A 27,341-nucleotide genomic window follows, 5' to 3' on the forward strand; every position below is an offset into this window, starting at 1 on the left:
ATCATTGCCTAGCAACTCGGAGTTTATCAGGTCTTATTTTTTAGTTGCGCTGACACATATTCAGCTACTATGTGAACATTAAAAGGTGTATAAATACCATTTATTGTGCTGAAGCTTCGGAACAATATGAGTATCCAGAGCGAACCAAATAGTTTACCAGTTTCGGAAAACTCGCGTGTTGATTCCGGAACAGCTAGCCCCGAAAGTGAGGAGCTCAAAGATGAGTCGGATTCGAGCTCACCACAGCAGTCTACGGAGAGCATTTCTATTTCAGAAGAGACAACTGTCAGCACAACTCACATTGTACTTTCTCCACTTGAAGCGATTGGAATTATATCTGTTCTAGAAACATGTATTGATCAAATTAATATACTGAGTTACACCAACGACAAGCCACCCATTGAACCGAATATGGACTACAAATCGCTGGAAGAGAGGTAATTTGTTCCGTAGAATCGTAATCCTTGAAAGAAGAAAGAAAAAGTATACCAGTACATGAGTCAACAGCTACTATCATCGAATATACACGAATACCTTCGTTTCTTGTTGTCTTCATTGCCAAGTAACACAAAACATTAATTCGTCCGCGGATAGGCAAGGTGTCACAAGTGAAATTTTTGTGTGAAACTCAGTATGGGGCTGCGCGTCGATAGTTAAGTGTTGCATTAGCTTAGACCTTGATTTTTTCCATTACTACTGGTATGAACTCATACTATCGTATCTACCATTATGTCGGATAAGAATCGTAACTGCCCAATAAAAATGTCGTATGCATCTAAAGGATGGCGCAGAATATGGCAATCGACAGAACTATTGCATCGTAACCACTACAAATGCACGCACTGTAAGCGCACTGCCGTCTGAGTTGAGGTGGCAAACCTGTTACTGTATTTCCACCAAATCTAAATTTGCCCCTTCTTCCGATTGGCTAACAATCTGAGTCAACATGTCTTATGCTTAAAGATGCCCCAAATGTATGACGTGAAAGTCAAGACATAAAATAAATGACTCTAAATTATGCCGTTGTTCAGCATACATATACTTGCAGATTTTATTCACTCTACCATTGATCGATTTAACTCTTAAGTAGATGATTTATGCATCTTCTCAATGGTAAATGCCCCCCACCCCACCCATCCTCCCTCTCTCTCTCTCTCTCTCTCTCTCTCTCTCTCTCTCTCTCTCTCTCTATCTCTCTCACACACACACACACACACGAACCTAGACCATATAAGGCCAGCTGCCTCTGATCTTAATGACAGGGCTTCATCTGAAGCAGATTCGCAGAATCTAAAGGCACACCAATCAACCCAGTACCTCTGCCTGTCGAAGAAGCTACATCTGTTAATGAATAAACTGCTGTAGTTCAAACCGTGAAAGGCAAGTTATTGCCCAAGCGAAGGAAGAAATTTGAACGTTCAGGGACATTTTTGTGTATTTCAATGATTAGCGCAACCTCAATGAGCAAACAATCTCTAAATCATTGTTTAGTGAAATACAGTTATGTAAATGCTCAGTCAAGTGAATTTGTTTTTGGAGGTTGGAAAACATATTAGAGTGAAGTAAAATTACTCTACAAGAAACAGATGAGAGGATGATGTTTCAGAAATGCAGGATAAGGTATAAATTTCGTTTCTAGGGTTAAAATAATTTAATTCTTATATGTTTTACTTGATATATTGAATTGTTTTTAATTATTATATTGGTGAGACAGGTTTTGTTGTGTAATTCTTTGTCATTATCACGTGTGTAGGAGAAAGGAGAAAAAAAGACAACTCTGTATTGTAACTTAACAAACCAACTATATTGTTCCTTGGTTCAGAGTAATAATATTATTATAGCTAGATATAATCAAAAATTTGTGTTCTTTAGTTGTATTTAAGTACTTTTGTTTCACTGCAGAGTCACTATTATGAGGTTTAATAATGTTGTTATTATTAATTGAATGGTTGAATTAAATTGACATTTAAAATATTTTTGCACTAGATAATAATCTCCATGGATATCATAAAATGTCATAAACTCCAGAATATCTGAAGCATATATTGCTATTAATTCCATAGTTCTCTAATAAAATTGTAAACACCATTTTACTACTCTTTTACCCAGTTAAAACTATTGTATCAAAAGGTTTGTTCACAGGTATTTCATATATGCCAATATGCATATTGTAAACACATATCGGCTCTTGTTTGATGATCTGGAGAAATATTATTCAGTTTTTACTGTCCCATGTAAAGTTGGGAAAATGGTGTTTATAATACTCAGCCCTTAGCTAATATGAAAGAAAGTGAGTAATTAGTAGCAAGTCTCTACATACAGTATGGTGAATTATTGACTCATGCTGCCACAGAGCATAAAGTACATTTGTTATTTTGCAAGTAGCAGGAATCAGCTATACATGTAAGTCTGAAGGCTTTCGTGGCCATTGTCTCTAAAATTAAAATCTTCTGGGTTGTTAGGCTGTGTCATATTTTCTTCAAATAATCAATGTTTTGACCCCAGTGTTGGGATCTTCTTCAGGACCTTGTGGTGTCCACTGTAGATTGTACCCATCCAATCCTAAGAATGACCAGGAACCAAACCTGTGGGTCTGTAGTCCAGCATTTAACCACTGAGACACTGTTGACAAGCAAACTGAAAATGAAGGAAAGCTGATGGGTTGTGCTGGGCAAATACCCACATAAGAGACATCTGATACATGCCATGTTTTTAAGACAAAGAATAGGTAAATAAAAAAAAAAAAACAGGGCACATGTTATAACAATAAAGTGTCCAAAGAGAATAACAAACTATAGGGGCTACCAAATTGAAAGAAGAAGTGCTTGCTTTCATGGATAAGGACCTTCAGACAGCCCTTGATCCTTAGCGTGTGAAAAGGGTGTCGCATTCAGTACTGTCTGGAAAGTAATACATGTACAGAAACAACACCTCCACCTCTAACCGAAGATGCAAACTTTAATTCATATTGACTCCAAACCTAGGGTTATTTTGAGTCAGTTGATACTTTCTGCAGACTGTATGTTGTGTTTAGTTAGTAGGTACTTTGGAGCTGTATGTTAGTTCTCGATTTCCTGTGTGTGTATTTTCCTCAGATTAAACATGATTCACAAGATACAGAATACTCAGTAGTGTAGTAGTCAAGTGTTGGTCATTTAGAACTTCCATGAAACATTGTGAACAGCCATCAATATAGAGTTACGGAGAACTTGTGGGCAGGTATAATCAGTAACTGGTTAATAAACCAGCATCTGCTTGCTGCTTAAATAAATGCACCTGTTATATTGTGTTTCAGAGACAGTCCCATATTGTCAGAAGGTTTTCCCCTTTTCTTCATGGGCATATGTGGTTTAACATGATGAATCGCAACTCTCTTTGGCACATCTTGCTCGTGACATCTGTGATAGATGTTGCCTGAATAGGAGGCCTTGCTTCATGGCGCACCATTTGCTTGATCTACCTCACTTGATTCCTCCTGGTTGAATCATGTGAAAAGTCTTGTGTTGAGACTGAAGATTATCTTGTGACTAGAAGTCTCACTGCATGTGATTCTGTATGAACAATGGTGTAGTTACTTGAAGGGGTACAACAGAATCTTGTCTGTGTAGGAGTATGGTATGCCACTTGGTACAATTGTTCTGAGTGTAGCACCTTGTGAAGTTATGCAGGTTAATAAAATTATCACAAAAATATGTCTTCTTGCACGTCTTCTCACTTTTGCCTTTAGCATTTCTAAACCAGGATCTCTATTTCAATGTGATACATGCACCCTAATCTGTCAACACTGATTATTTATCAACAAAAATAATACTTTTTGAAAGTATAATGTAATTGGGTAGATAAAAAATCTGCTCACTGAATGTCAACAGGAGAACACACATATAAAGACATTGAAATTCCCATAAGCTTTTGGAGGCAGTGGCTCCTTCTGGCAGTAGCGTTGAAAGTGAAGGAAGAGAGGTGAAGGAAAAGGACCAGTGAGGTTAGGAAATGGGAGAGTTTGGAATAGTTTCTCAGAACCCTGGGTCAAGGAATTTACCAGGTGGAATGAGAAGGACACGACTCTTCTGAGTGACTTTTTCAAACTCTCCCCATTTCCTAAACCACACCAGTCATTTTCCTCCACTCTCTTCCTTCCCCTTCAACTCTTGTGCCAGAGGAAGGGGCCACTGGCTCCATAACCTTGCAATTTTCGATATCTTTATATGCGTGTTCTCCTATCACTGTTTGATAAGTGAATTTTTTTATCCATCCAATTACATAACACTGAAAAATTTGTATCATAATAATAAAAACTCTTTGAAACTCCCTCTGTGTCTCTTTCTGTGGATAATCTGAAATGAGATGCAGTTAACGAGTTTTCCTGTAGAGTTGCTTTTTGGTAAAACTCAACAATACAGATTGGTAAATAAAACACACTAGATATTATCTACATAGGTATGTACTACATGATTTCATACTTTCTAACAGGAATATTTGTTAAATTTTTGCAGCAAGCCACAACATTGCAGTTTAGGTTGCACAGAGTGGAAGTATAACCCTCTAAATCCTCAAAGCTGTTGGACCGGAGACTCAGACATTTAATAGTGTCCATGTTATTGCTGCTGTAAATATGAAAGAAGTGAAATGGAATGTATACATTTGGCTATCCTGTTGATCTTCAAAGAGACAGTCCTCGAATGTTAACATTTTCTTTTCTCAGGATTGTAACAAATTTATTACTTACCATGGTTTCCACCTTGTGTACTAGACAAGTTTTATATTTAGTCTTGTTCACAAAAATGTGTCTTAATTTTTGGAATATTTTCTAAATAGTATTTAAACAAAAGGAGTAGCTTCATTCTTAACACTAATTTTTCCTTAAGAACAATTCATAGAAAATTCTTTCTGATTGTCATTGACTGTAAAAACAAGAGAAAAATGAAGCAACTGATCTTTAAAAGTTAATACACAAATATGATATACACTTTTGTTTTTTGCTTACAATGAAACAATTTCATTACAGACTTGGTGTACCCGATGAGAAGGACAGAGTCATTGATGTAGAAACTGATCTGTTAAGAGAAGTGGCTATAGCCTCAATGAAACTGAAGAAATTGCAGAGGGATCGGTATGTAACTGCTTCATGGGGATGTAATTGGTATCTGTATAATGGTTAGTCCTACAAAATTGAGAAGTGCTATGGGTGGTTTACCCACAACAGATGGAATTTGATGTGTAATAAATATTACGTTGACGTGTTAAGCAAAATGCTCCATTCTCAACTTGAAGGTCAGTTTGAGCACTTTGTTGTTGTACTGGGCATAGTTTTATCAGAGGTAGGATGCCCTTGCCTTCCTTAATATTTGAATTGACTAACTCATCCACTTTATGGGGAGACCTACAGTTTAAGAATGAATCCAAAACATTGTACTATTTAACATTTTTCACATTATCAAATCATTGCCAGATTTGAAATTACAAATAAGTGACAGAACAAGTCCTACATCAAATGTTTACAACACAACAGTTGATGTAGGACTTGTTCTGTCACTTATTTCTATTTTCACATTATCAAATCATTGCCAGATCTGAAAATAGAAATAAGTGACAGAACAAGTCCTACATCAACTGTTGTGTTGTAAACATTATTTTTGTTGAACCACAAACCTCTCTTGAGAGTTGTCAGGAACATTTGCTCTAGAGTTTTGGCAGATATTTGAAATTTTATTCTTGGAATGTGTAATCACTTGCAGCAAATACCGCTGATCACATGCTTAATGCAAACCCAATGTTGTAGACAAATGCAACCAATGTTGCAGACAAATGCTTGTTTGTTTCTTGTTCCAAACAAAATATTTTTTGAAGTGGAATTTTATGTGGTCATTCAATCTTAATTCCAAATTAATCTAGCACAATATTTGATGTAACAAAATGTATTAGCTGGGATAACAAAACATGAAAAATAACCAGTACTCTAGTAATGGTGCTTTATGATGGTAGCAGACTAACGGTGTGGCAGAGGCCAGCATATGAGACTGGACAAGTGGAGCACAGAAGACATGGTGAACAACAGTTTACTAATGTTTTTATATCTTTGGTCTTACTGAGTGCATAAGAGACAGATTGAGAAAAAGCTATGTAGCCACAGTGGTGCACAGCTCATGACCTGGATAGTATAATTTTTAAGACATTTTAGCGGAACAGCCTGGTGCGTTATTTTACTTAACACTAACACAATAATATTTGATGTATTTTACTGTGCTTTGGGATTAGAAACAAACAATGGGCTTCAATGTCCTCTAGAACACATGACCTCTGTAGACATTTATTCACCATGGCTTCCTTTCCATTTTTGGTCTGACTTGTGTGCCAGCTACTATCATGACACAGTAATGTTCAGTTGCTGTTGAAGCACTGTAAAGGCATAATGTTGTATATCACTAGACTAAGTTTGGCTCACCCTCTCAAATGGACACACAAAATTCTACTCATTTATTTATTTTTGCAAGAACCAAACCAGTATTTTCCACTGTCACATGAAATGTGATGAGAAGTATTTTTGGCTGACTCTATCTACACATTTCAAAATCAAAATTGCAAATCTCTTCCAAAACACTGGAAAATATGTGGCTGATGACTCGTAGGAGATACACAGTACAAAAAGCTTAATGAGCTGATGGACTGTGGTCTAGCAGAACATATCATCCTGATGTTTCACCTAGTATTGTGTTAGGCACCATCAGGGCTGTGATATACCTCTGATGTTGAGTTTTTATTTGACACACATACCAAGCAACAACTGGCTATTGAAGGAATTCCAGACCTCTTCATCCACCCAGAAGGATTTACAAATTCTCTGAGAATCTGGTTAATGCCATCTATTGATATTGATAATACGTATAGAGCTTTTCCACTTTCACACGTGTGTGTCCTGAAGGTCAGCCATTCTGTCTCCCTGGTATATTACTACAATATGTTGTGCTTGTTGTGGTCTTCATTCTGAACACTGGTTTTCTGCCGCTTTAATTGGTTGTCTATTGTCATGCAAGCCTCCTCATCTCTGCATACCACAACCTACGAGGTGCTATCCTTGATCTTTGAGGGTGTTTATCACTACCAGTGATGCTTCTTGAATCCTCTCTAGAGTGTCAAACCGATGGCCTTTCAACTTGAGTTTCAGTTTTGGGATTAGTGTGAAGTCGCAAGGTGCCAAATCTGGTGAGTATGGTGGGTGGTGTACAACTGCCATGTTGTTTTTTGCCAAAAAGGTTCTGGTGAGAAAGGATGTGAGACAGGGCGCATTGTCGTGATGCAGCAGCCAGTTCCCTTGACGCCTAAGTTCGGTCCGTTGTCAGTGCACGTTTTCACAGAGTTACATTTACGGTAATACGCAGAATTCACTGTTTGGTTGGGTGGGACGAATTCTTTGTGCACAATTCCCTTGATATCAAAGAAAATGATGATCATGCTCTTGACTTTGCTCTTCACCTGTCTTGCTTTTTTGGGTCTTGGAGAGCCCAGGCTCTTCCACTGGGATGATTGTTGCTTTGTCTCTGGGTCATAACCATAAATCCAGCTCTCATTGCTGGTGATAACCCGTGACAAGAAGGTTGGATCATTAGATGTGGTCTGACGAAGGTCCGTGCTTACTTCAACATGCTGTGCTTTCTGATCAGCAGTCAAGATCCTTGGCACAAATTTTGCAGTGATATGATGCTTGCCCAATTCATCAGTCAACATTCTTTGACATATCCCTTAACCAATACACACTTCATCCGCAAGGTATTGAATGGTTTGATGTCGATCTGGACGAACCAATTGTTGAAGTTTGGCAACAATGTATGGTGTTGTGCAGTTAATGGGCTTTCCAGTGTGAGCATCATCGACATCTGTACGACCAGCCCTGAACCAAGCATGCCACTCAAACACACGCATACGGCTCATGCTGTGTCCCCCAACACTTGTTGAATTATTGCAAGGGTCTCCATAGCACTTTTCCCGAGAGTCAAACAGAATTTGATACACACGTGCTGTTCTGTTCACAGATCCATTGTAAAATCACTACAGACCAAACACAGAGTATTACAGAAGCCACTGTGAACATGCAACAAGTCCTCCTAGCTGAATGCTACTGTGCACACTGACTCCTACTTTCCAGATGACAGCACCGGTCCTGAAAATTTTGGATTCCACCTCGTGCAATCATTGGAACCTTCTTACTGTAGACGAGCCTTAGTTTTACTCTACAGTCTTTACCCTCCACTCTCCCTTCCATTATCAAACTGATAAGTTTTGGATGCCACAGGATGTGTCCTCTCAATTAATCCCGTCTTCTAGTCAAGTAATCCCATAAATCTCTGTATTCAGGTGAGTACCTCCTCATTAGTTACACATATCACTTACTGTCTATAAATAATCATTGTGGGGTAAGAATCACCAACCCATCGAAGGGATGGAGCTGAAAAAGTAATGTAACCCACAATGCACGAATACGAAGACTTTATTCATCCAGTTTTTGAGAATGAGAGCATTTAGTGACTTGCAACAAACATTACATATAATTTTAAATGTTTAAGAAACTTTTTTTTGCTGACAACCACCACAAAATGATGAAAGAATAAAAGCGAAAGGAAAAAACAAATATCATTTACTTACATCTTTTTTGTTCTTGCAATAAAACTGCCACATCAGGCATCATGTTTTAATTTATTACGTGTTTACTATTTACTCTATTTGCAATTTATTTTGCTGACAGTATTCGCATATGCCACTTGGAACATACCTACAAAATTATGTTGTTGTATGACACAAAGTTTAGGAGACATGGTGTCATAAACATTGAGCTGCATGAAAATGAACCTGCAGGATGAAATTCACTAGAGATACAGGTGAAATATGTGCACAATATATTAAATATATGTGACATGTGCTCATGTAGCCAAAGCCATGGTTAAAAGATTCCTCCTAAGTGCCAGGACTGATTTCAAACAAACTTGGTACACATATTACTTAAGGTCTTGTAAGAAATGCCATGGAGGTAAGAACCAGCAACCTCCTGCTGGGGTGTGGGTGATAATGGAGAGAGAGAAGTGAGGAGGAAGAGGTGGACAGACAGAGAGGGGAAAGGAGGACATGGACACAGTTATATGGGAGGAGTAGTTGGATAAGGAGAGGGGAGGGAGAAATGGACAGAGAAATGGAAGAAGAAGAGATGGTCAGAGAGAGGAGGAGATGGACATAGAGAGGGGGAAGCAATGGCAGAGAGAGGAGGAGGAAGAGGAGGATAGAGAGAGGGGTCGAGGAGGAAGTAGAGTGGGTGAGGTGGAAATAGGGGTGCAAGAGAAGATAGATACATAGGGGACGAGAAGACAGAGGAGAAAGAGCAAATGGACAGAGAGTGGGAGAGAGCAGATTGACAGAGAGGGGCAGTAGGAGATGGACGGAAAGTGGAAGGGTGGACGGAGAGAAGGGGTGTAGGAGATGACCAGAGAGGAGTGCAGAGGAGATGGACAGAGATGGGGAAGAAGAAGGTGGACTAATAGAACTGGAATAAACACATACCCGAGCAATACTGGATACTCAGACATGAGGGTATGTCAATTATTATCTGCAATTTAGCTATATTTTTGTTTATTTTGGTAGTACTGTCATTTTACGTTGATAATGCATGCTTTGTTTATTTGTTGTTATATCTTTGCAATTTTCAAGCTGATAGGTTAGTTTTGTTGTCACTGCTGTGCTGTTAATAATGTCTCCTCCAGTGTCTATTTGCACCAAAGAAGAGCAACATTCAGTGATCTGTTTTTGTGGTCGGAAGGTGTATCAGGGGCCAAAATTCATCGAAGACTTTTGGTACAGTACTGAAACAGTGTTTTGCCACAGCGGGGTGTCTATGAATGGATTAAAAAACTCTGAAATAGTCGCCGCACAAGTGTTACGCACGATGAAGGAGCCAGACGTCTGTTTACCACCACAAATAAAGAAACTATTGAGCATTCATGTGAAATGATTATCTTAAACAGACATGAAGTGGCACATCGTCTGCAATTTAGTCACGGTTCTGCCTATGAAATCATCCCCAACAGACTTGGTTTTCATAAAGTTTGTGCAAGATGGGTCCCAAAACAACTCACACAGTTGCATAAACAAATGCACTTGGACATCTGCAAAAAGCATTTGGATCGCTATGATAACAGGGGGGACAACTTATTAGGCAGGATCATTACTGGTGATGAAACATGGATCCATCATTATGAGCTGGAGAGTAAATGGCAGAATATGGAATAGAAACATCCAAATTCGCTGTGCAAGAAAAAGTTCAAGGCCCATCTGTCTGCAGGAAAACTGATGCTTACAGTTTTTTGGGATGCACAAGGTCCAGTAATGGAACATTATGGGGTAAGGGCTACAACAATAAACAGTGTATGTTACAGTGAGATGATTACTGCCAGGCTAAAGCCTGCAATTCGAAGCAAACACCAACGATTGCTGTCAAAAGGTGTTGTGTTGTTGCACAACAATGCCCATCCACATACTGCTGCCCACACTACTGAAACACTCCGAAACTCAAATTTGAAGTACTGGATCATCCTCCATATAGTCCCGATCTTGCCCCTTCTGACTATCACTTGTTTGGTTCACTCAAACAGGCATTAAGGGGCAGTGGATTTGCCTCGGATGAAGCAGTGCATTCCTGGCTCGCAGCTCAACTTAGAACCTTCTTTTATTAGGGCATCAGGAAGCTTGTACAACAATGGGCCAAGTGCATTGAAATGCAAGGAGACTATGTCAAAAAATGATGTTCTTGTGAGTTTCCTATTTGAGTACAATAAAATTTTATAATGACTTTGCAGATAATAATTGGCTTACCCTCGTAGTACTTTCAGAAAAGACTACCAAACATTTAAGTTTATACAATATTAGATGTTAACAAATCTCTCTTTTTCAGAAATGCCAGTTTGCATTTATGCCCTCTCTATTTCAGCTAACATCACTTTCGCCGCTGTCCAAGTAACAAAACTCATCTACAGTTTTTAGTGTCTTATTTACTAATTTAATTCCTGCAGCATCAAATGTTATTCAGCTACACTCCATTACCCTTGTTTTACTTTTGTTGTTGCTGTTCATCTTATAACTTCTTTTTAATCCACTGTGCCTTCTGTTGAAGTGCTCTTTCAAGTCCTTTGCTATCTCTGTCACAATGATAGTCTTATAAGCAAACTTCAAAAGTTTTATTTCTTCACCTTGAACTTCAATATCCTTCCAAATTTTTCTTTGGTTTCCTTTTCTTTTTTCTCAACATATAGACTAAATAAAATTGGACATAGACTACAACTCTGTCTTATTCTCTTCCCAACTACTGCTTTCCTTTCATGTACTTTGATTCTTATAACTGCAGTCTGGTTTCTGTATAACTGTTGATAACTTTTTGCCAACTGTATTTCATCCCTACTACCTTCACAATTTAGAGGAGTCTTCAAACTATCTTCTAAGGGTCATTATTGCCTCACGTGTTCCTACATTTCTCCAGAACCCAGACTCTGAACTTCCCAGATGTTCGTTTTCACCACATTCTCTATTTTTTCTAAATAATTTGTGTCAGCAGTATGCAAACATAATTTATTAAACTGGTGATTCAATAATATTAACAACTGTCAGTGTCTGTCTTCTCTGGAATTGGGACTAATCTACTCTCCTTGAAGTCTGAGGGTATTTTGCTTGTCTCACATGTCTTGAATAACAGGGCATCTAAATAATTCTGTGGGAATTTCGTCTACTCCAGGGGCCTTATTTTGACGTAGGTTTTCAGTGCTTTATCTAATTCTTGCAGTATACACTGAGGTGACAAAAATCATGATTACCTCCTAATACAATGTCAGACGTCTTTTCGTCCAGTGTAGTGCAGCATCTCAATGTTGCATGTACTCAACAAGTTGTTGGAAGTCCCTGCAAAAATATTGAGCCATGCTGCCTCCTTAGCCTGCCATAATTGCCAAAGTGTTGCCACTACAGGATTTGGCCTCTTAATTATGCCCCATTAATGTTCAATGGGATTTGAGTTGGGTGATCTGGGTGGTCAAATCATTCGCTGAAGTTGTGCAGAATGTTCTTCAAACCAATAGCGAACAATTGAGGGAACATGATTTCTTGAGAACGTGATGTCCATGAATAGGTGCAAATGGTCTGCAAGTAGCCAGACATAACCATCACCAGTTAATGATCAGTTCAATAGGACCAGAGGACCCAGTCCATTCCATCAAACACGGCCCACATCATTATGGAGCCACTATCAGTTTGCACAGTGCCTTGTTGACAGCTTAGGGGCAACAGCCCTGCCGCAGTGGATACATCGGTTCCTATCAGATCACTGAAGTTAAGCGCTGTCAGGTGTGGCCAGCACTCGGATGGGTGGCCATCCGGGTCGCCATATGCTGTTGCCATTTTTCGGGGTGCACTCAGTGATGATGCTAATTGAGGAGCAACTTGACCGAATATTAGCAGCTCGGGTCACAGAAAACCATCATAACGACTGGGACAGCGGTGTGCTGACCACGCACCCCTACTATCTGCGTCCTCAGCTGAGGATGACACGGCGATTGGATGGTCCCGATGGGGCACTTGTGGCCTGAAGATGGAGTGCTGCTGCTTGTTGACAGCTTGGTTCCATAGCTTTATAGAGTCTACGTCGATACCATAAGTTCTTACCAACTGAAATCAGGACTCTTCTGACCAGGCCACGGTTTTCCAGTCATCTAGGGCCCAACTGATATGGTCACAATCCCAGGAGAGGCACTACAGGTGACATTGTGCTGTTAACAAAGGCACTAGAGTTGGTCATCTGCTGCCATAGCCCATTAAAGCCAATTTTTTTTGCATTGTCCTAATTGATACATTTGTTGTACATCCCACATTGATATATGTAGTTATTTCACCCAGTGTTGCTTGTCTGTTTGCACTAACAACTCTACGTAAACGCTGCAGCTCTGTGGTGACAGGTAATGTCTGAAATTTGGTATTCTCAACACACTCTTGACACTGTCACCCTTGGAATAATGAATTTTCTTACCAGTTCCAAAATGGAATGTTCCATGCATCTAGCTCCAACTACCATTGCTCGTTCAAAGTCTGTTAATTCCTGTCATGCAGCCATAGTCAGGTCGGAAACCTTTTCACTTGAATCACCTGCGTACAAATGACAGCTGTGCCAATGCACTGCCCTTTTATGCCTTGTGTATGTTATACTACTACTATCTGTGTATGTGCTTATCACTATCCCATGCTTTTTATCACCTCAGTGTGATGTCTGACATTTTAAACACTATCCTAAAGCACAACCACCCTTACTTGTGGCTTTCTTTCAAGATAATTTTTGATTTTCTGTCTCTCTAAATTATGAGCTAGCAATGAATTCAGCTAGATATAATATACAAATTCAGTTCCTTTACTAAATTAGTTACAAAGATCTAACTGGTGTGATCTATATGCAATATAACATGTGAAACTTTAATGTTGATTTCATGTAGTCAGTTCTTCCAATTTCAGTGCTAAATACAATAAAGAAATCAGTTGTTCTCAAAGGGGAAAAATGTTGGTTTAAATCTGTTTATTTGTCAAAGTTTAAATTCTAATTTAGTTTTTATTACTTCAGTGCATTTTTAGAAAAGACATTGCAGGCAACAGTGGAAGAAATAAAGGCCACTGGATCATTCCACGTGTTAAGCAGAACTGTTCTCCAAGAGATATTGGTCCAAATGGAAGAGAAAGACCTTATAGAACAAGAAGAGCGAAATTCAGAGGAAGTAAAATATCTGCAGGCAAAGATTGTTGAAGAAGCAAAAGAAATTCACGACAAGCTTTACCAGAGGGATGAAATTATTGCAAAACTAAAGGTTTTCATAAAGTTCACACATAATCTGAATAACAAAGCACTTTCTTTGTGATTTATTTGAACATCATTCTCATGCAGATGTTTAAATTTGATTAGGATCAAATGCAAGATGTGATGTTTGACAGCGAAATGCAGCTCAGATATGTCGATCACTGGGAAAGGGCAAGGCAAAGTCAGAATCTTCTCAAATATAATCTACAAGAGAGACATCTTACTGAAGCTATCGAGGAACTTGAGGGACAAAGCAGTACTGAGGTCAAAGTTGGTGAGGCTGTTGAACGATACATAAATGAATCGCAAAATGTAAGTAAATTTTGAACATTATTTCATTTCTGTAAAATAAAACACTATACAAAGAACAGATTGTAAGCATTAAAACATAATGTGCCATACACATGGAAAAATGTTCTGTAGTCTTATTTAAGTGACAGAATGCACTGAAAAATAATAAACATAGTGTAACACAGTAATTATAGATGAAAATTGGAGTATGAAATGGCCAGTGGTTATACTCCTAATGTGATATAGAGAGAATGGTACTGATATTGTTGTGTTATAATCTACTAGATTTTTCTTCTTTTTCTCGTTGGGGAGGGGGATGGGTGGAGGTGGAGAAAGGCAAAGGGAAATCAGAAGAAAAGTAATATTGGAAAATCTCAGCATTCTGACTCATATGAATTTTTGTGAGACTACTTATGCTGATTTCAACTGACACCAGCAGTCCACAATATCGTGGTAGCCCAAAGACAAAAATCAAGTTCTTTGGTTACACGCCCTTTCCATATGTAAATGTTTTAGTTGTCTGGCTCCAACAAAACAATGTTCTGTTCAGTGTGTGCAGATTCATGATATTTTGTCATTTAGTGTTCTCAAGTGCACTTGTTTAGTGTTGCTAATGGTGCACCTGTTTTCAATATTATGCAGTTAAAGAAGGGTGTATATTCGTGAGGTTACAGCCTGAATCCTGTGTCACAAAATGCTTTGCACTATAAAACTAATCACAAGTGCTAAAATCTACTTCTTCCTATTTTATTTAATGTTTCTCCTTTCAATTTGCTTAAAAAATTCAGATGGAAGGAGACATGCACGTACATTAGCTGAATCCATAAATATAGTCATACATTTACAAAATAATAACAGTAGGCACATTTCAGGAATTTTCTCTTATTGTCTTTGTATGCCATTCAGTCAGCAGGTGAAGTACAGTGGACTTGTCCTTTCCACCCTGTGTTATAAAAATTTCATTATGTCAATGTGAATATCTCACAGACAGGCTAGAAGCAGTTGCACTGAGACAAGTAATTATAATAGTCAAATTATACAAGAGAACGGATTCAAGGATTAGCTAGAGGCATACTAAACTGGTTGCATAATGAAGCATAATTTGTAACAGAAAAAAACATAAAACTAAACAATTGTATGCATTCAGCTATTTGATAAATGAAGTAGGGCTTCTTTTCCTGTTTATGTTTCAGAAACTTCTGCAAGAAATAGACGATTGGCAACATAGATACATCACTGAACTTGAAGAGAGGCAGCTCCATATCTCAAAACTGACAGAACAGCGTGAGCAGCACTTCCAGGAACTGGAGGACCTTGCGGTTCTGGTAAGATTTTTAACAAATTAAAAACACCCAAGACCAAGGCAGAACTTCTAATTGCTGAATACACTTCAGTATCTTTGCGTACCATTCAGTCAGCAGGTGAATGAGAGAGTTATGAATTAATGTTGAGCCATGACTCTGTAGCTCCCAACTGAGGTACAGTGTGTATATCATCTCCATCCTAAATTATAAATGATGTAAATAAAATAGAAAGAAACTTCCACATGGGAAAAATATATTGAAAACAAAGATTCAAAGACTTACCAAGCGGGAAAGCCCCGGTAGACAGGCACAATAAAATAACACACAAACACACACACACACAGAATTTCGAGCTTTCGCAACCGGCGGCTGCTTCATCAGGAAAGAGGGAAGGAAAAGGAAAGATGAAAGCATGTGGGTTTTAAGGGAGAGGGTAAGGAGTCATTCCAATCCCGGGAGCGGAAAGACTTACCTTAGGGGGAAAAAAGGATAGATATATACTCGCGCACACACACGCACACGCACACGCACACGCACACGCACACACACACACACACACACACACACACACACACACACACACACACACACGTATCCATCCGTACATACACCTATGTATGGATGGATATATGTGTGTGTGTGGGTGCACGCGAGTATATACCTATCCTTTTTTCCCCCTAAGGTAAGTCTTTCCGCTCCCGGGATTGGAATGACTTCTTACCCTCTCCCTTAAAACCCACATCCTTTCATCTTTCCTTTTCCTTCCCTCTTTCCTGACGAAGCAGCCGCCGGTTGCGAAAGCTCGAAATTTTGTGTGTGTGTGTTTGTGTGTTATTTTATTGTGCCTGTCTACCGGGGCTTTCCCGCTTGGTAAGTCTTGGAATCTTTGTTTTTACTAAATTATAAATGTTTTATTATGTTAATTTTTTTAATGCATGGCTTGGTCAGTGTTGCTTTCTCTAGAATGTCCATTACTCCAGGTCTAGGTGTACTTTACTGTACAGTAAAGCGGTTATCCTGGCTAAAAATCTCCTTTCTGGGGGTATGAAAACAAAATGAAGGGGTGTAAATGATCTCCAGTTTACCATATGAACCATCATCAGCTGCCAGTGTGTCAGTGGATCCAGCCTTGCCCAGTTAAAACATCGTATAGAGAATGAATGAGTGGTCCAAAATAAACAAGTTTCATGGTGCTGGTGTTTGTAATACATTCAAGACGAAAATTAGCATGAAACAACTAATTTTGTAGTTCATCCTATTACTTATCTGATGTGAAGGCCACTGCACATGCAACAATCTGTCTGCATGAATGTATGTGCATGCAATAAGTTGCCTTGAGTTTACAGACATAACTCCAATATGCTGCTGACCACTATGTATTAGTCTAGGAAAGAACTTTTAGTGGCAAACACTCACCGTCTTTTGAAGAATATTTCAGTTCAGGGCACAGGAAATTCTGGTGAGATCTGTGTTTGCAACTAGCCTTAAAGATTGTTAATAAAGATTCAGTGGCAGAAATAATGATCTAAATAGTCAAGGTAGTGGCTCCTTAATGTACAGCAGCTTTCACAGTTTTATTTTGTGAGTTACTTTGCAAATCCAGTGATTGACAAATTATTTGCAAATGAGCATGGAGACATACAACACAACAAAATATTTTTATGTGGAGAGTAAATTCGTCACATGAATGGCTGATAGCACAACACATTGATTCCTGGCGACAAGAAGAAATTACAAAGATTTAGAATTTTTGAAATCAATGTCCAAGCAAACATTGAGTGAAACGGTACATGATACATGCAACCTATGTAATTGTCTTGAAGAAAGATTTCATTAAGAAAATCAAAGTATCTCAATTTAAATTGTGACAAGTTACAGGGACATGTGTTTTGTAATCCATGTGTTCTAACAAATTGCAGGAATGGCCACACCATCTTTGACTTTGGTTCTAAGCATACGGATATTTTTAATATGCTGCCTAAAGTCTATCAACAACCTGTTCACCTTTTCACCAGAATTCTGAACTGTAAATAGGGATTCATAGTTTATATGAGAACTTTCATTTTTAATGTTGTAGTAGTAGTGAACTGACAGTTTACCTTTAATTCACTCTTGTTATGAACCATATTCCATTTGTGAGTAAATGTATTTACACACAAGAATATGTATTCCTATGTCCCTGAAGACACTGCTGCAAAACATTCCTTTATCAATGTAACACAACATTCTGATTCCAATCTTCAGTCAAATAAATATTTTATTTTAGCTGCACCGCCACAAAAGATTGTGGTATAGAACAGTATTACGGCATAGGATAATACCTAGAAAAACTCTGCTTCCCTTATTCTGGTCAAAGTAAGAATGGTTTCTAATCATATAGCAGGAAGAAGTGATAATTTTGTACAATTTTTTGGGTCTCAACTTTCCACAAACATGTGTGACTCCTATATATTTCAGTTAATTCAGCAATGAATTCCATAAAGAACTGACGCATATAAACTATACTAGAGTTCACTGTGTATGCAAAGATGAGAAACACTAGACTTAACAAACAGCTGACTAAAACTGTTTCATGTACCAGATTTGTGGAGATCTTCTATCCACAGATTTCAGCAATTTTTCTCAAGCCTCCTGCTCCAACTTCCAGGTTTGTGAGCATGTCCTACCTGCACTACTCACCTGTCAACACACTACAATCTATCTGTACAGATGTGATGTGCACAGAAAGATTGTTGCATGTGAATTAGCCTTAAGAATGACTTCAGTATTGTCCACTTGTGCTGCACAATTATACTGGTTAGGCATTTTATCTCATATGTTAGCTATTGCACACCTCACTGATTCTACCAGCTTTTGCACTAAAATTTGACATATTGATTTGTCATCTATAGTAGCTGTGCTCAGATTCATTATGATATGTTCAAGGATTCTTATGGTTTAATTTTTCTTTTGTAATAGTTACATTTTTCAAGAAACATCATTAAACATGGTGTGTGCTTACAAAATACTTTTGTGCCCATACTGAAATACTGATCAAATATGTGATAACCATATTTATTTGTAACAAGGGGGTGTTAAGTTTTTAAAAGACAAAACAACCTGAATGGTAACAAGAAAGTTTCACAGAAATGTTGAAAAAACTGACCTATTAAATAAAACAATGGAAAGTACAAGATGGAATAGTAACAACATGGAGAATACAATAGAGTGGGGTGAAACAGAACATGTAGGGTGAGTTGTCATATTACCTTTGCTGTTTTGTTGGTGTTGACATTTAGAGACTCTTTCTCAAATTAGTCTTGGCACTTAGTTTTATCTGTCGAGGTTTAATAAAGCTGATACATTGTATTTTAAGTTAATTTTGTCAGTAAGTGATTCACAGAATATTTTTTTCTTTCATTTAGGAAAATGGAAACTATGCCAAATCTTCACAAACCTCTTTCATAGCTTTGAAGGACATTAATGCAATTCTCAAACTAACAAATAATCCCAGACCTAGTATACAGGTTATGTTGTACATGAATTTTCATAAAATTATTGCCATTAATTTATCAATGGAGCTAATTTGTTAAAATAATTCCTGTTTTCAGGGGTGAAGTGGGGACATGGTCAGAAAGTATAAAAAGATTCCTGGGAGTTCTGCACTCTTTAAATATAATGAAAATGCACAGAAAAAGGCTGTTGCAGAGTGCAGAACCTTAAGGAAAATGGCTGGGGAATATGATGTTCCAAAAACAACACTGGGAAAGAAGGTAAATGAAAAGTTTAGGACGAAACCTGGAGGTCAGCAAATTTTAAGTGAAGAATGTGAAAAATTAATAGTAGAAGATATTTAAATCTTTGCGCACTTGGGGTCCCCCCCCCCCCCTCCCCAAAATGGTGATTTTAGTGATATGGTAAAAATTTTCTTGCTTAGTGTGGACATCATGTGAACAAAATAAAGGCTTAAAAAGACCTGCGAGAGATGGGATTGAGAATCTCTTCCATCAACATCCCAGTTTCACAATTTCATTTATCTGAAAATGTGAAGAAATCAAGGGCTGCTGCAGATGAAGAATATCTCATCGCCTGCTTTAAAGATCTGGAAGCTAATTTAAAGGTATTCCTCCAGAGAAGATACTAAATTACGATGAGACAAATTTGACAGGTGATCCAGGGTCTTTCGCGATCATTGTGAGAAGAGGGTTTTGACATAGAGAAAGAGTTATTGATCTCAGCAAACAGCCAAGCAGTAAATGTTTGCTGTATCTGGAAGTGAAGAGATGTTTCCACCTTTAGCCGTCTGTTAGGGTGGGGTCACAAGTCTCTACTCAACTTGGCCAGAAGGTGGTGTTGAGGGCTCACACTGCACAGTAAGCAAAATTGGCTGCTTTGATATGCCATTATTCAACGAATAGTTTGTGAAAAGAGGTCTTCCATACTTGAGATGATTTGATGGAAGAAAAGCTGTTATGGGGGACAATCTTCCAAACCATCTCTCCCAGGAACTGGTGAAGCTGTGTCATGATCACTGTATTGCTTTTATAATGCTGCCTCCAAATTCTACGTATCTTACTCAGCCCTTGGACGTTGCGGTATTCACACTCACTTAAAGCAACAAGGCAGGCTGTTCTGATGAACTGGAAAAATTGTACAAGGGCTACCTACCAAGTGTCCAGTTTCCAAGAAAACTGAAGGAAGCATTGGAGAAAGTTGAAAGAATGCTGAGGAATGTCGCCTCGTGCTCTAGCACATGTGGTATAATACCATTAGAACATGAAAAAATGCTGTAGTAATTGCCAAGGAAAGTTCAGCACTAAGTGTCAGAGAATATATGGGCTGATATTCTATCTCAAGAGCTTGTCATAGCTAGATCTAATGGTTCACCAAGAAGTAGAGGCAGAAAGCTGACTGTTCAACCAGGTACGAACATTTCTCCAGCCAATTTTGGCCTCGGTGTTGCTACAACTTCCCACACTCACACCAGTATATCCAAACATCAGTCTTCCACTAATGTCTGATCAGCTGAACATTGATGGATAAGGAAGGAGGCACTGAAGAAAAAAATACAGGCTCCTGCAGACAAGAACAGCAGTTGTAAAATAAAATGTCAATTTCCGCTTAGAACTAGGGAATAAGCTACGGACTTCATTATGGTGAAGTTCCTCACAGATGAAGACCACAAGACAAAACTTTATCAAACAATGGAAAATCCAAGCTGGAATGTAAAAGTATTACAATATTATGAGAAGAAAAGTTGCTACTCACAATACAGCGGAGATGCTGTCGCAGATAGGCACAACAAAAAGACTGCCATAAACAAAGCTTTTGGCCAGTAAGACCTTCGTCTAAAATAGATGATGTGCACGTGTGCCACCGCCCCCCCCCCCCCTCACACGTGTGTGTGTGTGTGTGTGTGTGTGTGTGTGTGTGTGTGTGTACGCATGTGCACATCATTTATTTTTGAAAGCCTTACGGGCCAAAAGCTTTATTTGTGACAGTCCTTTTGTTGTGCCTATCTGCGACTCAGACAAAACCTAATGTAAGAGGGATAATTGCCACAGCAAAGGATAAGATGATTGCAGCAGATTTTCTAAGACAAAAGGAAGGGAAAAAATTATGTTCCATTTTCCTAAAGCTTCTGACAACCAAGATGATGTTTACAATGATATTATATGGAGAACTAATGTCTGTAAAGATGTCAGGAGAGGAAGAGCTCTCTTCCCGTCATTGTTCAAGCATGTTGATATAATGGAAGTTTGATAAGCAGATGTTTGCATTTTTTTTTTTCAAAAATTGTCCTGTTGTTAACATAAACCAGTAAAACTTTGTATGTAATAGCCTGAAACAGACAGTTCTCTACTTACTGTTGTTTGTAGTGTTATTTCCCTCTGGGGCCGGGCACAGGGGGAGGGGCAAAATCTCCATCGTACTTCACCTTTGTAGTGCACTACAGGGAGATTAGCACAAATAAATGTTTTTAAACTCACAGAACTGGTCTTAGCAAAATATGCTTAAAATATGAGTTCAAAGACATTATAACACATTGTTGAATGATTCTCTATATAAAGTTTCATGAAGCATGGAAGTAAAATTATGGGGAAATTTATTGAAAATCTGTCCCACATCACTCCATTCTATGGTAATAAACTGTCCTTTCCATGTTGTTGAACTGTTAAATATGCAGAAAATCGACTCAGACAATCAACTAAATAATTTTCAGAATGGAACCTTTGAACATTTTTCAACTTCTATACCTTCTGCTCCTGTAGCAACCGTGAATGTAAAATTAAACTAATAATACCTTCTACTATGGTGAGTAAGCTGTCATTTTTTTCCATTTGGCTGTTACTGGTGTTGGAAGAAAATATACTTTTGGAGGAAGAGATGGAGCTGTTCCAATATTCTGGGCAAACAAAAAACATAACTTTGCTCCATGTTATTCTCCTCACTGTAGAAGAAATAAAAGAGAATAGGGAACAATGTCATTTGGGAATAGAGAATTTCAAGTAGGTCCAAAATGCACACGCCCCTGTCCTCACCTTATAGGTACACATTTTCCTTGGTCATATTATCATTGACAGACTCTCTCTTTGCTAGTCAACAAAATATCTCTTTGGAATGACTGTTGCACAACTTTCATTCTGTCAGTGTGTCACCTGCAGTTTCTCTAATTGACCAATTAAGTAGCAGGAATCAAGGTCATTCTCTCAACCTTTTGTTCTGCAATAATAGGAATTTTCATGAACAATGTAAGGATGTCACTTTTGACAAATATTAATTTCAGTATGCAATCTGTCCTCATAAATTTTCTGCCAAGAAAATGCAATACTGAACATACTAACTTCCTCTTCAGAAACTATAAACATACGAACCAGTTTTTCATGGAGAATAGCATAAAAAACATATTTGACTGTTTCCATCAGCTGCAACTTGCAGCATAGTTAGTATCTTCATCCTTTCTTTCTTGTTAATTATAACATATTCTTTGCCTTTACAAATGTCTGCTTGTGTCTGTGTATGTGCGGATGGATATGTGTGTGTGTGCGTGAGTGAGTGTACACCTGTCCTTTTTTCCCCCTAAGGTAAGTCTTTCCGCTCCCGGGATTGGAATGACTCCTTACCCTCTCCCTTAAAACCCACATCCTTTCGTCTTTCCCTCTCCTTCCCTCTTTTCTGAAAAGCAACCATCGGTTGCGAAAGCTAGAAATTCTGTGTGTGTGTTTTATTTATTGTGCCTGTCTACCGGCGCTTTCCCGCTTGGTAAGTCTTGGAATCTTTGTTTTTAATATATTTTTCCCATGTGGAAGTTTTTTTCTATTTTAATAACATATAGTGTGACGTATAAGCAGTTGTGAAAAAGAAAAGCATAAATGCAGATGACAAAAATGAATGTAGCATCGAAACAATAGTAGATAAATGAGGATGTAGTTTGATACAAGTCATTGTAAAGATGGTGTTTAGGATTAATTAAGAAAATATGAAATAAGTGGGGTAGGAATGGCAAATATTATCTTAAAACACTTGTGAATGGTACCTGAGTGTGTATCCTACTGACTTGTGTGATATGCAACTTGTCATTGTGCTGCAGCTCAAAGAATTTTCCATTATCAAGTATTACTGAATGTGCATAAACAGATCTCATAATTTTAAATAAGTTTTTTGTAATAGCCGTAACACTGTCAAAGCTGAGCAATGTTCCAATACCAGCAATGATACGACTCGTTTTACTAGAGATTTTCCTCTTGCTTATGAATGAAATGCTTCCTTAAGCATTTTGGTCAATTCTGATAAAGTATAGATATGATTTAGATCATATGTGTACCTTTGATGGATTCAAACCATAATTTTTTTTTAAAAAATTGGCAAGTCATATGCCAAAAAAGACAACCTTGCTGGACACTTGTGCAAAGTTTACATGCAAATCAGTTCTTTGTTTCTACTTCTTTGTTCAGATGACAAAAAGTTTTGTCCTTGTATACTTACAAATAATTCTTACAGCACTACTAGTTAAAGTATCTGTCAACAGACCACATTAATTGCACTATACATACCAGTCTCTTGTCCATTATTCTAAGAATGGTCTCCTACGTAAATTGACCTTAACATTTGGTGAACTAGACACCAGATGTTATCAACCTCCTTGCATTTTGTCCACAAAAATGAGAAGCAAATAGCAACTATATTTTCTTCAAAATCTTTTCTTTTTACTAAGTAAGTACTGTATCTGTTGCTGAAAAACTGTGCTACTATGGATAGTGTGCACATGTAACAGCAGTTTTAAAATTCTGCACTGTAATTCTGAGCTTTGTATTTAAAGTAACTTTTTTGTCATTTCAGTATCAGAAACACCAAGAAGAAATAAGAGACTACCTAGAATTTGTAGCTGAAAGAGAACGAAAGGCAGCTGAAGAAATTTTTATAAATATGACAGCTACAAGAATACAAGCCTGGTGGAGAGGCACGATGGTTCGCAGGGGTTTAGGTCCATATAGAAAGAAAAAGGGCAAAGGAAAGGAGAAGGATGCTAAAGGAAAGAAGGGGAAAAAGTAATAATTGTGCCCCACTAGTCAGAAGCCTCACAAATGACTTTCATAGTAAAAATCTCTACAAGTTTATAAATGTGATTATTCAGATTCCACTCAGTGTAGTTATAGATATGTTTCCACTTCTACTTCAGTCATATAGAGAATGAAACTGTCAGTACAGAGAGGGAGATGGAGGGTGGGGGAGATGCCAAAATAAGATGCTATGCTGTTTTGAAAATTACATGCAAAATTAACCCTGTTCTTTCCTTGGAATTTTCGGAAAAGTACCAGTGCCAACCGTTGTGTTAAGACTACAAAACATTCGTATAGTTTTCAAGAATACACATTTATAATGATGACAATTTTTTGCAAAGTGAAATGATAGTGAAGAGTCCTATAACAAATGGTAGTGCTAGATTCTTATTTTGTTTGGATCACACACAGTAACTGCGTAATCATATTACTGAACAGGAAAAATTATCTTTCAACAAAACTTTAACAATAATCAAATAAAAATGGATAACTATACTTCTATCTGACTGAAGGAATCTTAACATTATGATACACTCAACTCAAAGATTGGTTTGAACACAACAGTGCTATACTGGGCATGGTATGGTCTATCCTTCCTCTGACTTTTCCATTGAATCATCCAGACAACAAATTGATTTAAAAAAAGCATTAAGCATCTGTTGCAAACCACTTAGAACATATTTAAGTTGAAAATGAATTATTTCAGTAACGACAGTCAGTAACTGTTCAAATACTCATAAAAATTATAACAATTAAAAAGTCAAGAATAATGAGGTGTTTCCAAAAGCTGCATAGCTATGAAGGAGATTTACTCGCAACTACTGGTTTCATGTCAGTATAGATGCATCTTCAGTTTTATAATCATTATGTTTTCATAAATCAAACAATGGAAAATCCAGGATGGAATGTAACAATACGAGAGAAGGAAAGTTGCTACTCACCATGTAGCAGAGATGCTGAGTCGCAATAGACACAATAAAATGATTCACACAATCGTAGCTTTCGGCCATTAAGGCTTTTGTTAGCAGTACACACACACACACGCGCGCACACACACACACACACACACACACACACACACACACACACACACACACACACACTCTGTGTGTCTACTGCTGACAAAGGCCTTAATGGCCGAAAGTTATGATTGTGAGTCTTTTTATTGTGTATATCGCGACTCAGCATCTCCACTATATGGTGAGTAGCAACTTTCCTTCTCTCGTATTGTTATGTTTTCATAAGGTAGATGGACAATTACAGAGTCCCAGTTTTCAGAAAGTTACCCACGTTAAGAGTCAAATCTCAATCATGGGTCATCTTAATAAAATTGAGTACACACAAAGATGCTTGTCAAAATCTATGAAGCATGAATGCTGAATGCACCAGGCTGCACAACACCCCATAGAATTTATTCTAACATCTGATGGACACGGGCTGTATAAAAAACCAGTCAAGTGAAACTTAAAATTCCATATAATGTGCATATTTTCGCTGTATTGTTAGCAGACTGATGTGGTGTAAGCAGCCCGTGGAGACCAGCAATACACTGGAAGGTGGAAGACCACTGTGCCGTTACTAGTGCCCACTTGTCACATTTGACTCTGTTCTTCTTTCTTATTTTTGCCGTTGTTCATTGATTCTTGATGGTAGATTTTTGTAAACTGAATGATTCACTGTTCACAGTAGCAACACTGTGATACAGAGTTCTTCCCAAAAGCTGAGACTCCATAGTTGGCCATCTACATTATGGAAATATAACCATTATAAACCTGAAGATGTGCCTATACTGATGTGAAACCAGTAGTTATGAATAAAGCGCCTTCACACAGCTATGCGGCTTATGGAAACATTCATCATTCTTGACTTTTTGATTGGTATAATTCTTATGATAATTTGAATGGTTATTGTTATTTATAAGGTTTCAGAGCTGTGATCACCATCCCCAGAAAGTTGTTTGTGTCACTGGAATTTGATTTCATGCTTGCCTTATGTTGTGTCATGTGTTGACAGCTGGTGTTTTCCTTTGGCTTGGAAATCTTACTTTTGAAATAATAATATCTGTGAAAGTTATCTTCAGAAAGACTTTTCATTTGAGAAGCTTTGTAAAATGTGGTTTATTAGTCTCATAACAAACATTATCTAAATCATTTGATTCAGATACAGGCGACACATCAAAATTGCGGTAATATTTCATCGTACACATAGAACAGCTGTTAATAACAACATCTTATAATAATAATAATAATAATAATCTGTTATATACGATATATTAAAAAAATCTAGCAATAAATTGCCCCTTGCTCAAATTATAATTTCATCCTCTATGAATTACTTTACCAAATAGTCGAATCTGTCCCACATGATTTTGCCATAGCCTTATTTTTAGAATCTCTGGCAACATATTAAATATGTTATTGCCCATTAATTTGTTATACATTGTCATTTCCATATACTTTGGAGTCTGTGCAACATCAAGTGGTATGGGAGTAAAATATGCTTTTTATTTCTTGTGTTGTATGTATGGTTAAAATTATTCTCCTCAATTTTTGTCTGCTGTGTAGTAACATTGTAATTTTGTAAATTTATATAAAGGGGGCAGTTAGGATTTGCAGTTTCCAAAATAATGGGTGACATTATTCTCCTTGCTGTGCAGTACACATGCATCAGATAATTTCCCTCTGCAGATTCAGTATACAAAATACACTATGTGAACTTCCCCAGAAAATTATACCGTATCTAATTACAGATTCAAAATAACTACAATATACTATATTTCATGTACTAATGTCAGAATTTACAAGTATGCATTGAAAATGCAAAATGCTTTGTTTATTTGGTAGAAAATCAGGAAGTGTATTCCACAAGTTGATTGTTATTTTGTATTTTAAGTTTCATACATTTGGTTTAGAAATGTATCACATAGACTTTTTGCAGTATTCAGTTTCAACCAATTTAACTGAAACCAGTTTTCTAGAGTATCATATGGGCTCAAGATAGAGCTCAGAATTTTTTGTGTGTCGTCACTTTCAATTAAAACAGTATCACCTACAACCAGAGCTAATAGGGAATTTATATTCACCGATAAGTCATTTATGTAGAATAGGAATAGGATTGGCCCTAAAATGGAACCTTATGGCACACCTTGTAATACTAGACTACATTTAGAATAATAATTCACTGCATTTGAGGTGATAGTTACCTTTGCTTTCTGTTCTGAAAGTACAATTTAAGCCATTTCAGAGCATCTCACTTTATTCCGTAGTAATCTAATATGTAGATACACAAGGCATGGTCTATAGACTCAAAGGCTTTTGAAGATCACACAAGATACCTGCAACTTTA

At 37.6% G+C, this 27,341-nt stretch overlaps 1 protein-coding gene across 2 annotated transcripts; it reads left to right on the forward strand.

The window, feature by feature from the left end:
• On the forward strand, positions 1 to 26,069 carry LOC126334569 (dynein regulatory complex protein 9). Of its 2 annotated transcripts, none has more exons than XM_049996952.1 (6): positions 1 to 437; positions 5,006 to 5,110; positions 13,631 to 13,871; positions 13,967 to 14,173; positions 15,346 to 15,477; positions 23,776 to 26,069. In XM_049996952.1, the coding sequence occupies exons 1-6, from the start codon at positions 127 to 129 to the stop codon at positions 23,986 to 23,988; spliced, it is 1,209 nt and encodes a 402-aa protein (XP_049852909.1). In that variant the 5' UTR covers positions 1 to 126; the 3' UTR covers positions 23,989 to 26,069. The 2 variants fall into 2 exon arrangements, with proteins under 2 accessions (XP_049852909.1, XP_049852910.1); XM_049996953.1 differs by lacking the exon at positions 1 to 437 and adding an exon at positions 1,231 to 1,620.
• Positions 26,070 to 27,341: the final 1,272 nt, after the last annotated feature.

The sequence above is a fragment of the Schistocerca gregaria genome, chromosome 2, assembly GCF_023897955.1.
Source record: "Schistocerca gregaria isolate iqSchGreg1 chromosome 2, iqSchGreg1.2, whole genome shotgun sequence".
Classification (NCBI taxonomy): Eukaryota; Metazoa; Arthropoda; class Insecta; order Orthoptera; family Acrididae; genus Schistocerca; species Schistocerca gregaria.